General features: G+C 51.8%; 1 protein-coding gene across 1 annotated transcript; it reads right to left on the bottom strand.

The window, feature by feature from the left end:
• Positions 1-453: 453 nt before the first annotated feature.
• TM9SF4 (transmembrane 9 superfamily member 4) lies at positions 454-15,836 on the bottom strand. The gene is made up of 18 exons (XM_035567043.2): positions 15,679-15,836; positions 11,946-12,059; positions 10,280-10,379; positions 9,703-9,871; positions 9,493-9,622; positions 8,371-8,494; positions 7,881-7,999; positions 7,576-7,687; positions 7,017-7,087; positions 6,306-6,438; positions 5,658-5,739; positions 5,476-5,551; positions 5,051-5,134; positions 4,691-4,866; positions 4,300-4,363; positions 3,585-3,704; positions 2,950-3,039; positions 454-2,572 (listed from the first exon to the last, which is right to left on the bottom strand). The coding sequence occupies exons 1-18, from the start codon at positions 15,760-15,762 to the stop codon at positions 2,423-2,425; spliced, it is 1,998 nt and encodes a 665-aa protein (XP_035422936.1). The 5' UTR covers positions 15,763-15,836; the 3' UTR covers positions 454-2,422.
• Positions 15,837-16,029: the final 193 nt, after the last annotated feature.

Raw genomic sequence — 16,029 nt, forward strand, 5'->3', positions numbered from 1 at the left:
GGGAACGCGGCTCCCTCAGCTGTAGGCTCACAGCCGAGCTGCTCCGAAGCACCGCGGAGTTGCCGCGCACGGTGCCAGCCATCGACAATCCCTCCCCTCGTGGCGCTCCAGCCCTTAGCGCTGCGCGAGTCCAGCCACACGTCACGCTGAGAGAACCGAGTTGCTTAAGCCTTTTTCCCGCACAGCGCACGACAGCAGTACAGCGAGGAACAAATCAAAATGCCTTGACCGGCGGCGTTTTAATCACAACACACAGCAGTATACAGGACATGCCACGCTGGGAGAAGCTTCAGTGCTCCATCAAGTTTAGCAGGAGAAAAATATCACGGAAGAAACTGGAACGTACTCCAGGCTCTGCTTGTGACTGAAGCCACACATCGAAGACCACACAGGTGCCAAAACAGGCTAAACGTTATGAGAAGAAAATCAAAGAGGTGGCTTGGGAGAACCCAGAACAGGACAATGGCAGATTTATTTACAGTAGGGCACAAAGAATACATACATTAATTAAAAATTACAAAGAATACAGAGAAAACACTCCGGGGGGAAGGAGAGAAATCAATGCTGGCTGAGCCTCTCCACAGGTGGGGATAGCAAAAAAAAAAAAAACAAAAAAAAAACCAAAAATCTCAAAGATCTTAGATCAGAACCGACGCAGTACTCCACAGCACAGCTGGCTCGTGCATCCCCTGCTCTCTTTTTTCCATCCTTGATTCCTGGCTGCTCAGACTTTGGCATGGCGCATGGCTGAGGAAGTTATTAGGCAAGGCCAGAAAGACTTGGGGCTGAGGAGGAATCAAAGCATCTGTGAAGCCAGCTCCTCGCAGGGAGCAAGGCCATCAAATAAGAGGCACAGGTCCTAGTGTGGACCTCATGGAAACTCTTAGGGCAATTTGGATTAAAATAGCCCCAAACCCCTCAAGTGCATGCATCAGTGCTGGTAACAGGGAGGGCTTGGGACAGTTGTGTTGGAATGGTGTCACCTGGGACAGCCGGTCACCTGGAGGCCTTATTTCTTAATATAGAAAGAAGCAAAACCAAAATTGTTCTAGATCTCACAAACCGCCACATCTCTCCCCTGTAGCCCTGACTGAATCCAGCTACTCTGGGGATGGAGGGAGCCTTCACTGCAACATCGAAGTTTTTTACCGGTAAACATCATAAATGACCAACATAAAACTTCAAACCTCGTTTAAAAAGATCTTCCCAGGGGCTTATTCAGGCATCAAGCCACAGAAAAAGAAGAGCCTGCTGCAGAAGAGCCCACACTGGCTGCCCAGAGGACTTAGACCGTTTCGTGGAGAACAAAATACAGCTGAGGGGGTGTGAACTTCTGTTCCCTGGAGGTAGAGAATCTAAGAGAGGAGAAGAGAGCAGCTGGGGAACAGGGCAGGCAGTGAGGCAGCCCGCTTCTGGCAATGGGAGAACTCCTTGGGGCCACTCCCCGTCCCCAGCCCCTTCTGCGTGGCCGGCGCACGTCTCGCCGCAGCTGAGGCCCAACACTGCATCAGACTGCTTGGCACTAACGCAACGGCGGCGCTGACTTCAGGCTTCCCAGAACCGTGGGGTTCCCAAGAAGGATGCCGGCCCCGTTTCCTCACCCGGCTGGAGCAGAGCTATGGACATCACAAACCCTGGCCGTTACCTCATGCATCCTTCCAGTGGCGTGTTCTAGCACCAGCACAATCACACGCTTCCACCAGAACACTGCGGCCCGCTGCACCTTCCAAAGAGGAAATCCCACCCTCCCATGCTGTCCAAGGCCAGAAGCTGGGAGAAATGATGCTGAGGGTTGCAGTTCTCCAGCTCTCTCACGGTGAAATTGCACTTCCTAGGCTCCGAATGGCACCTCCATCAAACTGTAAACAAGCTGATGCCAGGACTTCTGCAGCGAGAGCACGCCAGACCCATGCTGGGTGAGCTTTTAGGATCCTTTTGTTTTGCCACAGTCAAGCTCTTCTGTGCAGACATGAAGGCAGGAAAGAAATCCAGTCTGATACTTGTCTGAAGAGTCTCCCTGAATCCTAGAGCACCCTAGGGGCTGGAAGAAAATGTTTTCACAAGTGTTTCCACTGCTGTCTTAAATCCATTCATCATCAACATAAAAAAAAAAAAAGATGAATTAGCAAAAAGGGGTTTACTTATACAGAGGGATATTTCTCTGCTAAAAAACTCCCTCAAATCTGGAACAGGATAATAAAGTTAAAATGTAAGGTATCTACAGGCCCCTTTTCCCCCCAGAAGTAGCCCAGAATCCATGTACACTGTGCCAAAAGTTACATTCCAAAATGAGGAGTTATTTATTTCTTGTCACTCTCCCACTGGATTTTGTTTCCTTAAAAGAATTGGGAGAAGATGTCTCCTTCGCTCCCAGGAGGACATGTATTCAGAGGTGTCTGCTTTCTGCTGGCTCTGTGCATCTTCAGTCTATTTTCACTGCGGCATAGATCTTCCGGACAAACATGTAGGCTGCATAGAAGCCAATGGTGCCAGTGAGGAGCCAGAAGGACAAGACCATAAGGGCGGTGTAGCCAAAGTACAGTAAGGAGGGAATGAACTCAACAATATCCAGCTAAAACAGAAGAGGAGTTAAAAATAAGTAAAATCATGTTCAGAGGTAACATGAGTCAGGTCCCACACCAGCCAACGCCCCCAACAAGGGGCATTCAAAGTAGAAGCAACCCTCTGCTCAGCTGAGATGTCCCCTTCAAGAGAGGGGCTGGGACCACTGCTAGCAACTGATGGCTCCACACAGGTATCCCAGGCAGGGGCCTCAGGTACTTAAATCCTCCTCCCTGCTTTGGAAATGCCATTAGCACAGCTGGCTGCTCAGCTGCCTTGTGCTAGCACAGGGATGGGCTCGGACTAGGCAGCCCTATCATTTCCTTCCCCGGATCCAACAATTTCTCCTAGAAAAGTGGCACTTTGGTACGAGAGGGATAACAATACCTTGTTCACAAAGTAGAAGATGGCATAGATGAGCACGTAGAAGGCAGATCCTCCAGACACCAAGAAGGTCCTCCACCACCAGCGGTAATCCTGACAGGGTAAAAAGCCTCAGCATTATTCCACAGGCTTCTTTTTCATGTCACCAGCTTCACTGGCTCAGGGGAGCTGTGAGCTTTTTGGGACAGGGAGAACATTACCCATTTTCCTTCAAAGCAAAACCACAGTTTGGGCATGGGGAGCTACTTTGTCACAAAATTATTTCCAAACAAGGACAAAAAGCTGACAGTGAAACGTGCCAGGTCAGCATCACAGCACTTGCTACCGGAGAACATGGCTCAGCCTTTGGCCCTGCATTTCTCTTCAGACATGGATGGAATTAAATGGTTTCTTTCGGAAGAGATGTCAGCTCAAAATACCCTGCTCCCAGCAGAATTGCCTGTATGAAACCACAGTTCCCAGTCTAGATGTCAAGTAGCTTCAATTCTCCTTAAAGTCTAGAGGTGTAAAGAACAATCACACCCACGAATCTGGGCCATGCTGCATTTTTGCTAAGCAGCAGCAATAACGTGACCTGTGCTTTGCCAGGAACGAGTGTGCACCCTGAGCTACTGAAACTATGACAAGGGAAATCTCACCTCAGCACAAAGCTGGAAGTACACCATGACAATGCTGATTTGTGAGCAGGATACCACCAGGATTATAAACACCAGGAAGAGAAAGCCAAAAAGGTAATAGAACTGGTTCTCCCAGATTGCCTGAAACGAAGACACAGCATAAAATTGTTTCCATGCTTCTGTAATCAATCAGCAAATGCGAGACTACCTTCTTCCAGCTAACGCAAGAAAAAAAATGAGGGACCCTCGGCCCCACAGAGATGAGGCATCAGTTCAAGTGCATTTCCCAAAGGGACTGGGTTGCAAAAAGATACCCAAAGACAGCTACGAGGTAGCTTGCTCACTCCCCTTCATCTTCCTAGCAATGGAACAGCAAATTCCTCCATGTCCACAGAAAGGTGAGAAATAAGCAGCAGCTGAACGTCTTAAGGTCAGGTCCCCTCTTTGCCATAACGTTACAACAAGCGTTATCTTCACCACCATCCTTCCAATCACCCTTCAAAAGAAGGTTCTGCAGACATCTCCAGGTGTTTTCAGCAAGAAGACAGTCTGCAGAGACCCACAGCCCAGCTCTCTCTAGGAACAACACTGAAAGACCCGGAGGGAACCTGTCAGCCCCTCCAGTAGGTACAGGAGTACGAAACTGCCCCAGGCGGGTGCTCCCTCCCTTTCAGAGGCATATTGGCTTTGGCACGAGAGGAATCCTATTCAAGAATGAAGTGGGTTAAATGCTTACGCTGAAAATGAAGAACAGTTCAATGAACATAGCTCCGAAAGGCAGAATACCAGCCATGAGAATCCTATAGAGCGAGAAAGAAAAACTGTAAGCAGCACAACATAACTGTCTGGCCATTAGAAGCTCCCTGTAACCACCCAGAACACTCCTGGCAGAAGCTCTACAGCTCCAGATTGCTAGAATAAGTTTCATGCAGTAAATGACTCAGCTGCTCCTGTTGTTGGGTACATTAAACATGTCAAGATTAAGTCTCTGATACTGCATTACTCAGGAAAACACCTCTGTGACCTGGCTGTGTCCAGACACCAGCAGAAAGGTGATGGTCAGCAGCCTAAGAGAACTGAGGGAATGGGGCTTAACTCACCGTATTTCCTAGACACTCATCACTCACCCGACAAATTTATTCATATACCACCTCTGCTCCGGGATCTGCCTGGGAATCTGGTTGGTCCGCACGGGATTGTCATACGGCTGCTTGCGAAATCCAAAGTAGTACCCCAGGTACACCAAGGGCAACGAGATCCCAAACCACATGCAGAGCAAGGCCACCATGGTAGGGAAAGGCACCTGGAATCACACAGAGTCATAAAAACAAGCAAGTTCATCTGCCTGGAGACTGAAGTCACTGGCCAGCCCAACTCACTGCACTGGCACCCACATGAGAAAGGTGCTGTGAAAGTAGGCAACTCCCCCACAGCCCAGTCACCCGCCTCCCACTCCAGCAGGCTCCCAGGATGAAGGAGGTACCTACCGCTCCAGAGGAGTGTTTCCCCCAGATGAAACAGTTCAGGACAAAGCAGATACCGAAAACGACACCCGGATACAAGGTAGCTGTCTGCAAGAGCAAACACAAGTTAAGAGGAAACACCTGACTTATTAACCAGATGCTTCTTTTTAATGAGTCCATTGCTGGGACAAGGCACACGTGGAGGAAGCATCCCTTCTGCTCCCACAGCAGACGGGCAATGGGGAGGATCTCAGACAACCCTCTTGCTTTGCAGCAGTACGTGCTCTGGTGTTTACCCTTTCACGTAAAGCTACAAGGGCTCAATCCACACCAAATCTCTGCACGTCCAGCCAGCGTGCATCCAGCTACCCACAAATGCATGCGGAACTTAACCCCAGACCTTGCCATCATCAACCTGGATAAGCAGCACAGAACACCAAGAGACTCACACAGAAGGCTCCCTTCTTCCATCGATGTCCTTTCAGAGTCCGGTACAAGCGGCCAGCGAAGAATCCACCAAATACCCTGGACAGAAACAAGCCAAGACAAAGAAAATGAGCTTTCATTGCTGGGGAAAGGGAGGGCAGGTGTAGGCAGGACAGTTCAGTTGTGGAAAGCAGTGGGCACCTACCCCATGAACATGAAGAGAAAGCAGGCAGTAGTCATCAGTGCACCCCGGCTAGAAGGTGACAGCATCCCCAGCATGGCAACAACTGCGGAGGAAAAACCAGGACAAAGCACAATGGCTCCGATGCACACGTGCCAGCCTGCACCTGGAGGCCAGGGGCCATCCCACAAGCTGCATGCAGCCGCCTGGGATCGCCGCCTCCTCCACAGACCTCATTTCCTTCAAAGCCTAACACACCCACAGCCTCCAGCACTGGCCGGAGAGAAAGTCACAGCTTTGCTCTCAAGCTATAGATCATGCTTTAGCCTCATTGCCCAGAGATTTGAGCAGGTGCAGCTCAGAAGGCAAAGCACACATGCGCAAATGTCTCTCAGTCCACTACCACCCGGTGCTTGTTTCTGCAGAATCCCTGCCTCTCATATCTTGATTACAGAAAATACAAACTCAAAAAGCATCTCTCAGCTGAAGGCGTCTATCTAGAAACTCAGAAATGCCGAGCACAGGCCTACAGCCTCCATCAGGAAGCAGACTCATGTGACTTCACTCAAGCTAAGGTGAGCCTAGACCGAAGTTGCAGTTTGGAGCTGCAAACACCCTTGAGCACTGCTCCTCTTCTTGTTATGGCCGCTCCATGCAACACGTGCCACTTACAGATGACGATCAGGATCATACAGAAGAGCTGAATTCCAGAACCCAGGAGAGAACTGAGGATCATGGGATACTGTGGAGGCCTGAAGACATCTCCGTGCACAAGTTTCCAGCCGGATTCCTCCATGGTATCTTCCTGTAGCAACAAGAACGTATTTAAATACAGTTTAGCAGTGGAAATAACGGTCCTATCACAGCCACCCTAAGAGGCTAATTTCCTTGTATCTAGTTCTACAGAATCATATCGCTCTAGTTAACAAACTTCTTTCCTCTCGCACTTCGGTCAGTTAAGACCTGAACTGCCAGTGCCAGGACACACGTTTATGGAACTGTCACCAGTCATTACCTAAGCATGAAGACATCTGTACCGGTAATTAGCTGTCGTATACAGAGTGCCAAAGGTGTCACAGAATCACATCAAGGAACAGTTTGGGAGGACCTTTAAGGATCAGCTACCTCATCCCCCCTACCACGGGCAGGGACATCTTTCATTAGATCAGGTTCCTCAGGGCCCCATCCTGACTTTGAATACTTCCAGTGATGGGACACGTCCTGAGAGCGCATTACGGAACCGCCTCTCCAATCTTCAGGGTTCAAAGAAAAATGGGAGGCAAGGTGGGAAGAGATACTACAGGCACATCTTCAAACCAAATCCCTCCTCATCTGTGCTTCCCTCCCTCTCCAATCCCAGCCCCAAGAACAAACACGTCATACAATGTCATCTTCTTTGTTGTAGTTGGCAATGTCCTTCCGGAGGGTGCGGATGATGATCATGCTGAGAATACCTGAAAACAAGTACAGGTTAGCTCAGAGGCTCCTGTGTGGCCCTGCTGCTCTCGTGCTGTGCAACCACACTGATCCCACCAACGTACACAGTTCTGGCTAGGAGAGGAGGCCTTGAACCATTACTCTTCTCCCCCAGCCTACAGCAAAAACAGAAACAAAGCCCCAGGGAGTAGGGAAGGCAGAATTTCAGCATTAACAAGGCACTGTGGCTTTCCTGTGTGTTTTTTTTTTTTTTTTAAAAAAAAAAAAAACATTAACGATTCTACTCCCCCAACTACCCCAGTCAGAGCACAAAAGCGGGTAGCAGCCTGACCCCATGGGGTGCTGCCCGAACCAGGAGGTTTTATACGTGCTAATGCTCATTTCCTGCCCCTTCCAAGCAGGTTCAGACACGGCCACTTCCTCCTTAAGCTACAGGCAACTGAGGCTTAAAGACAATTCCCTGCACTTACGGTAAAGCCTTCTTCAGCCCACACATCTCACTCACCCGAAAGGAAAAAGACGACCACAACCGAGTTGATGATAGAAAACCAGTGAATCTGCACATCGCTCATGGTCAGGTAGGTGTCCCAGCGGGAAGCCCATTTAATGTCGCTTTCCTGAAAGGACAGCACGGTGTGACCAGAAGCCCTTCGGACACCCCAGCAGCTATCATTGCCCCATGTCTTCTCACACCAGCACATTCCCGATGTCTTCCACAACACCCCTGTGACAAATACTTGGAGCACGAACTGCCAGCCCGTGCCAGGCAGGGGCAGTTAGCTGCCAGCCAGCTTCCCACTACTCCCTCACCTCCCAGTGGACAGAGTACGTGAAGATAATCTGGTTCTCCTTAGAGGGATCGATTTCCTGAGGGGCAGAGCCTGTGGCTTCAGGTAGGGTGCACATCCCCTTCTCATCAGCCTTCAAGTCTGTAACAGAAAACACGGCACACACTAGGTCAGACCTTCCCTGAGGCACCACCTCTCCCGCTGATCAGCCTGGCCCCAAGTTCAAGGCACTGTGCCACTATTACTCCAAATACTGCAGGGAAAACCTTCATTCCTTTCCCAGCTGCTCTGCGGTTTGCACAACTATTCTTCCAATCAGCAGTGAACAGCATAAACAAATTTTAAGGAAAGATATTATTGTTACAGCTAATATTATTCTTATAATTCAGACTCCCTCCCTTCCGTGCCCTGAGACAAGGAAGTAACAACTGGCACTGGTACCTCAGCGTGTGTTCAACACTTGACCTACAAGAGATTCTTCTCCCTTGCTCCCCTCCCTAGAAGTCACTCACCTTCTTGTTTAATACTCTGGGGAATCACTTCAAAGCGCACAACCCTGTAGGTGGGCTCCTGGTTTTCTTCCACATCCTCTCTGTGGTAGTAAAGGATGAAGGAGAGGTGGTTGTGCAGGTAGAACTAAAACAGATTGACATTAAATATAATGTTAGCCACCCGAGAGAGGAACAAGCAAAGTTTAGAAGCAACTGGAGAAAGCAGTTTCAGTGCAGAAAAGTGAAGACTCCTGCTGTTCCCAGATACATTGTGCTATAGTGCGAGATCAAGCTAACACTGCCAAGTTTAAAGAACAAGAGGAGAGAACACAGGTATTGAAGAGGTGACACCTCAAACACTCCAAGCATCAGTGACGAGGTTCCAATCTATTTCTGGCCCAGACAATACCATTATATTGAGATACATCTCCACGATGCGCTCAGCGGAGACTTCAGTGGCAAAAGAACCACAGAATTTATGTTGGAAGGACCTCAGCAGCTACAGCCTTGAGTTTCCTGCTTGCTTTTTCTAACAGACAAGCATCAATCAGTCTGCTGGTGCTCACAGCTGTCCTAAGCTTGTACTTTCAAAGAGCTCTTACATCACCTACGGCAGGAACAAAGTGCAGCAGCTCTGTTTGCAGGCACAGAAAGTTCATTCACCCGTAAGAACTTACACTCAAGCGATCAGAGCCGTGTGTGCAACTGAACTCCTGACTATGCTAAAAAGATATATCAGTTAAGTCAAATACAGCTAATCTTTAAGGCACACAGTTAAAAAAAATATCTACAGGAATACACATTAAGTTTCCATTTGCAAATTTAAGAAACTTCTTCCAGATGGTTACAAACAGGATTTTTTTTTTTTTTCTCACAATTTGCCAGTGCTTTTACTTTCTAATATCCCATACCCTTGCCATCCAAAGCCTTACGGCAGGTCCATGCTAGGAGCTTTGGCTGTCATACCGGTATTCCAGCACCTGCCCTCACTCTCTTCTGTTAGAAGACCTCTCTTGTATTTCTATTCTATATAAAAATGTCGGTTGCATTCCTAACCCTGATGCTCTCTGGTGGATTTCCAACGCTCTGAGAGACTCCCACCGCTCCTCTACGCACCCCTCCGACAGCACCCAGATTCTCTACCTTGTTACCGTCCATAAACCCAAGCCTGTATCCATGCTCGAACTGCACATCCTTCTCCTTCTTCTTTTCCTCTTCCTCACGATTGGAATAAAACTCCAGCCGTGTGGCCACAGGGAGGTTATCAGCAATGCTGAAAGTACATATTTCAGATCAAATTTGTCCACGACACAGAACCCCCACCGACACAAACCCATGCTCCAGGCGACTCACAGGTGCACATAGTAATCCTCCCTGATCCGCTCAGCGATCAGCTTGCTCTGCTCCACGGTCAGAGTGACCGGCTTGTTGGGAAAGTTGCAAAGAACTTCACATTTCTTCTCCACATTCATGGAAACCTGGAAAGGTGTATTTACAATTCGATCCCCCCGGAGAACCTCACCTGGAAAACAGGAGAATAAAAGCAGGGTTTAAGACTGCCAGGCTTCTTGCCACTGATCCTGCCACCCGGTTTGCAGAGCACTGTACAGCCAGGGTCATGAGAGCAAGTCTCCTCCGTTACCACAGATGCAAAGAAAAAATTAGAGGGTAGCTGACTGTTGGAAGTACCAAGCACTACGTGTAACTGGTTACGTGCTCTCTCCTTCAAGTAAGTTGTTTCCTTTTTCCAGCATACGGACATTCTAGTTTGCAAACTGCCAGCATGTAAAGAAATAGAGGGAGCAGGCCCTCCACAAACAGTTTATTAGAGAGGATACTTGCAAATCGTTTTCCTCCTTTAAACATACTCTCACTCAGCTCATAAGCAGCAGTTTAGTGCTGGGGAGCATGCTGTTCGGCGGATACATACCGAGATTCTCAGCCTTGTACGTTATCTTGGTGGGCTGGCAGAAGGGCAACGAGTAGTACTCATATGGTAACTGGGTTCGTGAGCTGGTGAGCTTCACGGCCTGGAGGAAGAAAGGAAGGATTATCCCCATGACAGAACTCAGTTTCCTGCCCTCTGGTAAACACACCTCTCCTACGTTCACTTTTGTAAGAAAGGAGACAAATATTCCTTTTGCACAGTTCCTAGTCATACATTCTCTACCCTAGGACTTAGCAGCATTTCAATCACAAACAGAGAAACCCTTGAAGAAAGAAGCACGGCAGATATTTTTTTATTTTTACAAATTTATGACTCAGTGAAGTCCCACAAAACAACAAAGAGCTTGAAAGAGATTCTGAGATACAAGAATCAAATTTCATATGAGACTGCAGTTATTTCCTAAAAAAATATTTAAAAAAAAAATAAATCACGTCACACCAGACCTAGAGGTCTGGCCTCTAGTTACACGAAGGGTTGAGCAATTTTTGTCACTGGAAGAAAAGCCAGAGAGCCACCAGATTGGGAAGACAAAGGGCAGCGACAAAACCCAAACATTTCTGGAGAGTTCCCACAAGTCACATGGCACAAGGGAAGCACAGACATATACCACGATAGCCAAGGCCACAGCTGCTCAGAAAAACAGGAGTGTTTTGTAACGCAGCCAAGCTCCTTTATTGGAAGAGCGCTGGCAAACAGGCTGACCTGCCTTATCACTTGAAGAAGCATTTGGCTCATGAAATCCCTCTGAGACCAGCCACTCCAATACCCCCTCTTCCAGGAAGCTCACTGTAGCCACAGGCAAATCACATTTGCTTAAAAATAGCCCAGGTCTGGCAGCCTGCAGCCAGAGAGCAAGTTGTGCTGTGCTTCATGTGGGAGCATCAAACCTCAGCAGCCCCAAGGGTGCTGGATTTTGCTGAGACAGAGGCCACAGCTTTAGAAAAATAAATGAAAAGGGCTATAAATTGCTGATGTCTGGAAGCGGGGCCTGGCTTCCTCCTGCACAGGAGAAGCGGTTCCATCATTCACTACCAGCAACGCTGTACAGGAACAGCTCTTCAGCAAGCCTGGGCTGGAAGGTCCCCACCACTCAAGGACAAATGCCTGCTCCTGGAAAGGGCTTAGCATGGATTTCACTTGGCTTGAAGACATTGCATGTGCAAACTGGGTAGAAGAGAACACTGAAAAAGTCTGACTCGACTACTGCTTTATCCTACCGTCCTCAGGCTCATCCTCCACGAGCATTTTGGGAGTCAGTACGGTGCCGGAAAAAGAATCTGGTTAAATTCGCTTCAAAACTGCAGAAAGAGTGCGCTCTTTGGCCAAACAGAGCAACAACTTGAGGACTTTGGTGCAATTGCTGAAGGGATTTGGTAGAAGAAATCAGAAACAAGCAAGAGAATCACGCTGGGAATTGCAGGGTGAGGTGACAAGAGTGACCACTTGAGGGCTGCTTATCCCCAACACCCTACACGAAGATAGTAAAAACGAAATAACCTGCACCAAAAATTTAGTAACAGGATCGATCCCAAAGTTTGACTTGCCCATCCCACGTAGCTATGATGATACAAACAAGGAATAAAAATGTACACACACACACAAAAAAAAACAAACGAACAACATACAACCAGACCCAAGTTCCTCCCACCTTTATTTCTACAGGATCATTCCGATGGAAGTTGATAGGAGCCACACCGGGCACATAGAAAGAATCTGTACCACGAAGCCACAACAGCAAGACCAGCAAACACCTTAGCCTTTCCTGCAAAAAGGAGAGGAAATATTAACATATTTTTATATTTAATGTTAGCACTAAAATATAAATCTATATATTTAATATTAAAAATAGTAAAATAAACACCAGAGCAACGTTAGATATGGGCAACAACACTGAAAGCATTAATTCCAGACGTTATAAAATCTGTAAGGTCAAGGGATTACGCACAACTCCAGGAAAGCTTTCCTCACTTCGTTTTGTGACTCTCATCGGGTCACCTTCCACTCTGTCTGGTTCTTCGCCTGCACTCAGGAAAGCGCTGGCTTTGCTGAGCTGCAGGAAAGATGCGTTTGTCTGGAACGGTTCACCCAGCACGCTGTCACCTGACTTTTCTACCCCCACCCACCCACCCGCCACGCTTGTGAGGAACGGCACAACCCCGTGGCTTACTGGAGAACTGGGCACCAGCCCTGGCACCGGGCTAACCCTGCCCACCAGGAGCTGCCCCACACCGCTGCCTGCGGCGACCAGCGCGGGGTGGTGCGGCAGGGGCTGGGCACATCACCACCTCTCCCTCCACCCCACTCTTTTCTCCCTGCCCCTCTGGGCCACAACACAGCTCGGCATCAGGGAAAAAAAGCTTGCAGGATGACAAAAATAAGGACAGAGCTTTGGAAGGCGCTCAGAGACACACGGGCACATGGAAGATGAAGTTTGCGATGGCACCTTCGGCAGAAATCAGGCTCTCTGCACGCAGACGACGATGACTCAGGCAGTACCAAGCAACAGAAGAGGCTGAGGGGGACTACGGAAAGCGCTGCCAAGAAAGAGCATTTGGTAACAAGAAACGGGAACGCTGCTACGCAACAGGTGGGGCTGAGTTTTGAAAGTGAAATTTGAAGGAAAATTTCCAATGCGGGCTCCTCAGCAGCCAGCTCTGCCTGGCAGAGCACGTGCAGGGAGAAGCTTGGAGCCTTCCCGGGCAGGATCTGTGCTTCCATACCCACGGAGGTGCTGCTCCTCCAGCAGTTAGCGTGGCAATGCGGACACGTGCCAAAACACCTGCACAGCTCCTGGGCCTGGCCCGGCAATCGTTTCATTTCAGATGCCTGCAGGGCAGACCGTCTCCCGCGCAGGATCAGAACTCGCAGGACGCAGCCCTGCTTTAGGTGAGTCCCAGAGCCCCGGTGAGGCACAGGCTTCAGAAGGCAGGGGACCGCCTTTGTGGCCTTCCCCGATCCTGTACGCTTCAAAAAGCTTGCATGAAAAATCACTCAGGTGCCGGTCTTTGTTCTAAGGTGCCAGGGAATCGAACAACGAAGCAACACGCAGCACAACAGACACGCACAGCTCCAGACCAGGAAAGTCAGCCCAGGGAAATGGCCGAGAGGGCAGGCAGCACGTCACCCCAGGACGCCTGCGGCGGGGCGGGCGCTGCCACACGAGCACACGGCCACCCGCAGCAGCGACAGGGGCTGCCTCTTCCCGTCGCGTGAAATTCAGCCCGCCCGATTCAGCCTGCGGGACCTCTGTCAATCCCGAAAGCGTGACGGGCAATCTCCTTTGAAAATCCATCCCTGTGATTAACTTTGGAAGGAACCACTTAACAGGAAGGACAGTTTAACTCAAGCCTTCCTCGCAGCCATTCTCACAGCGCGCTTCTTGTCCTACGCGCAGGCACCAACAGAAGCTCGCAGAGAAACCCTTCCAAGAAGCTACTTCTCAGTAATTATCACTAGACTTTACATTTGCAAACAATTCCAGGACAGTTTCTTTGATTTATCTCATTTAGAAAGACCTAAAAAATATTGCCTTTATTACTTCTTCTAAAGATCCACCAAAGCTTTACCAATCGCTGCCAAAAAAGCGGGGTTGTCGAGCTACGCCCCGGCCGGACCCAGCAGGAGAAGACCCCCCAGGACACCTTCCTGTGACCACACACGTGTACACACACGCAGTCTGCAGGCTCGGAAGCTGCCAGTGCCAGAGTCTGAATTCCAAAGTTTATCCAGGGGAAGGGGCAAACAGGAGCCCGCAGGCAGCCTTTCCCCAGGCACTCTGCCAACGCTCTTCAGCATCACCCAGCGCGGCCGGGCCATCAGGGCCCGGGATGCCCCCGCCCGGCTGCCGGCAGGCATTTTCTAGAGGCTGCCAACACGAAGAAGCCTTCGAGCAGCAGCGATTTCCAGCAGCCTGCAGCCCGGTGATACGCCCGGCACCGCGTTAGGGCTGGCTTGCTGGTTGATAATTCACCCAGGAAGGTGAGAACACAGCACAGGATTTGCTTAAAGGGAAGAAAAGGAAGCAGGAAATGACAACAATGGATAGCGTATGAATGAGATGACAGATAAGGCTTCATCTCTCTTACACAGAGAAGGGCAAAAGGTACAAACAGCAACAACCAAGGGCTTCTAACTTTCGGTTTTGAGGAAAACCAGGGAAAAGGACCTGTGCACAGCCACTCGTCCGGCCAGATCCACAAAGCTCTGAGGAGCTGGTCCAACTACCAACACTTTTTGATATGAGGTCAGAAGGGGAAGAAGGGAATCGCCCGCTACTCTGTGGCAGGAAACGAAGACCCGCTACACCGGAGCACCCCAAGCTCCCTGCCACGTACGATCAGTCTCCGCTCGGCCATCAGGACGTTAGCCGGGCGCAGGCAGCACCCGCTCCTCGCCCCTGCCAGGTGCCAGCCTGCCACCTCCCAGCCCCGCTCGCGGGCTGCCTCGCCGGGTGTCTCACAAGTGTTTGCACAGGCCCAGCTTTATTGCCCGGCTTACGCTTGCGCTCAGAGGAGTCACTGAAGGGCTTTGGAAAGGAGACAAGTGCTGCATTCACACGGATCTCTGAGAGCCCCTTTGACACCAGGAGGGCTGTCAGCAGCCTTCTGCCTTTCGTAAAAGAGGAGGCTTCCAGGAGATCCCCCGGAGAAACGTCTTCAGCTCTCGAAACGAGCTCGGGCCCTGCCTCCTCCCTGCCTGGGAGAGAGCCAGCAGCACGTACCGATGCCTAAATCAAACCAGACGCGCACCCCCACTCTCCGATCCCCGTCCGGTTTCCGCCAGCCTTGGCGCTCCGGGATTCCCCGCGCCCCGGTGCCGGCCAGCAGCGCCCATCCTTCCCCCGCAACCCTGCTCCCGCAGCGCCTCCTCCTCGGAAACCTTCCCCGAAGGCGCGGGGGCACGCTCCCCGTTCCGCCGGGAGCTCACCAGCACCTCGGCAGCGCGCTGCTCCCCCGGGCGGTGCCGCCGGGGCCTCCCTCAGCGGCTTCCCACCGGGAACAGCCCCGGGGCACGGCTCGGGACCGGAGGGGGTGGGAGGGGGAGCGACAGGCTCCCGCCCGGCCCTGCTGACAAGCCGCAGCGGGCCGTGACAGCCTCCCCCCGCGGCGCCTGGGGCCGGCCGCTGCCTCCGCGCCGGCGCTGCCCGGGAGGGACGGGGCCGGGCCGGGGCCGCCCCGGGAGGCTGCGAGGCCTCGGCCCGATCCGGGGAGCCGCGCCCGGCCGCGGGGGAGCCGGCGGGGCTGCAGCCGGTGCAGCGTCCCCGTCCCGTCCCGTCCCGTCCCTCCCGGCCCGGTTCGGCCCCCCCGGTCCCGTCCCGGCCCCCCCCCGGTCCCGTCCCGGCCCCGCTCCGTGCCCGCCGCCGCCGCCGCCGCCGCGCTCACCATCGCCGCCGCCATCTTGGATCCACGTGTCGGCGCTGACGTCAGCGGAAGCAGCGAGCGGTTGGCTGCGGGGCCGGTTGCCATGGCGACAGCGGCCTCGGCGGGCCCGGCCCGGCCCGGCCCGGAGCCGCCAACAGCGGCCGCGCGGGGCCCGGCCCGGCGCTAACGGGGCCGGCAGCGGGGGAGGGGGAAAGGGGGGGGGGGGGCCGCGGGGGCCGGGCCGGCGCTGGGCGTGAGGCGAGGGCCGCGCCGCCATCTTTGTTGAGGGCAGCGCCCCGAGAGCGGGCACCGAGGCCTGGGCGGGCACCGGGGCTGCGGCCCGGCCCTCCCGGCACACGGCGCCGCGGGCGG

This window comes from Cygnus atratus, chromosome 16 (assembly GCF_013377495.2).
Source record: "Cygnus atratus isolate AKBS03 ecotype Queensland, Australia chromosome 16, CAtr_DNAZoo_HiC_assembly, whole genome shotgun sequence".
Classification (NCBI taxonomy): domain Eukaryota; kingdom Metazoa; phylum Chordata; class Aves; order Anseriformes; family Anatidae; genus Cygnus; species Cygnus atratus.

Bases quoted from the DNA above. Each gene is read 5' to 3' on its own strand.
- TM9SF4 (XM_035567043.2), bottom strand. From the start codon at position 15,762: ATGGCAACCGGCCCCGCAGCCAACCGCTCGCTGCTTCCGCTGACGTCA. The intron at 8,495-9,492 runs GTAGAGAATCTG...AATCTGTTTTAG, and splicing joins GGTTTATGGACGGTAACAAG to TTCTACCTGCACAACCACCT. The intron at 3,705-4,299 runs GTAAGCATTTAA...TCTTCGTTTCAG, and splicing joins AACTGTTCTTCATTTTCAGC to GCAATCTGGGAGAACCAGTT.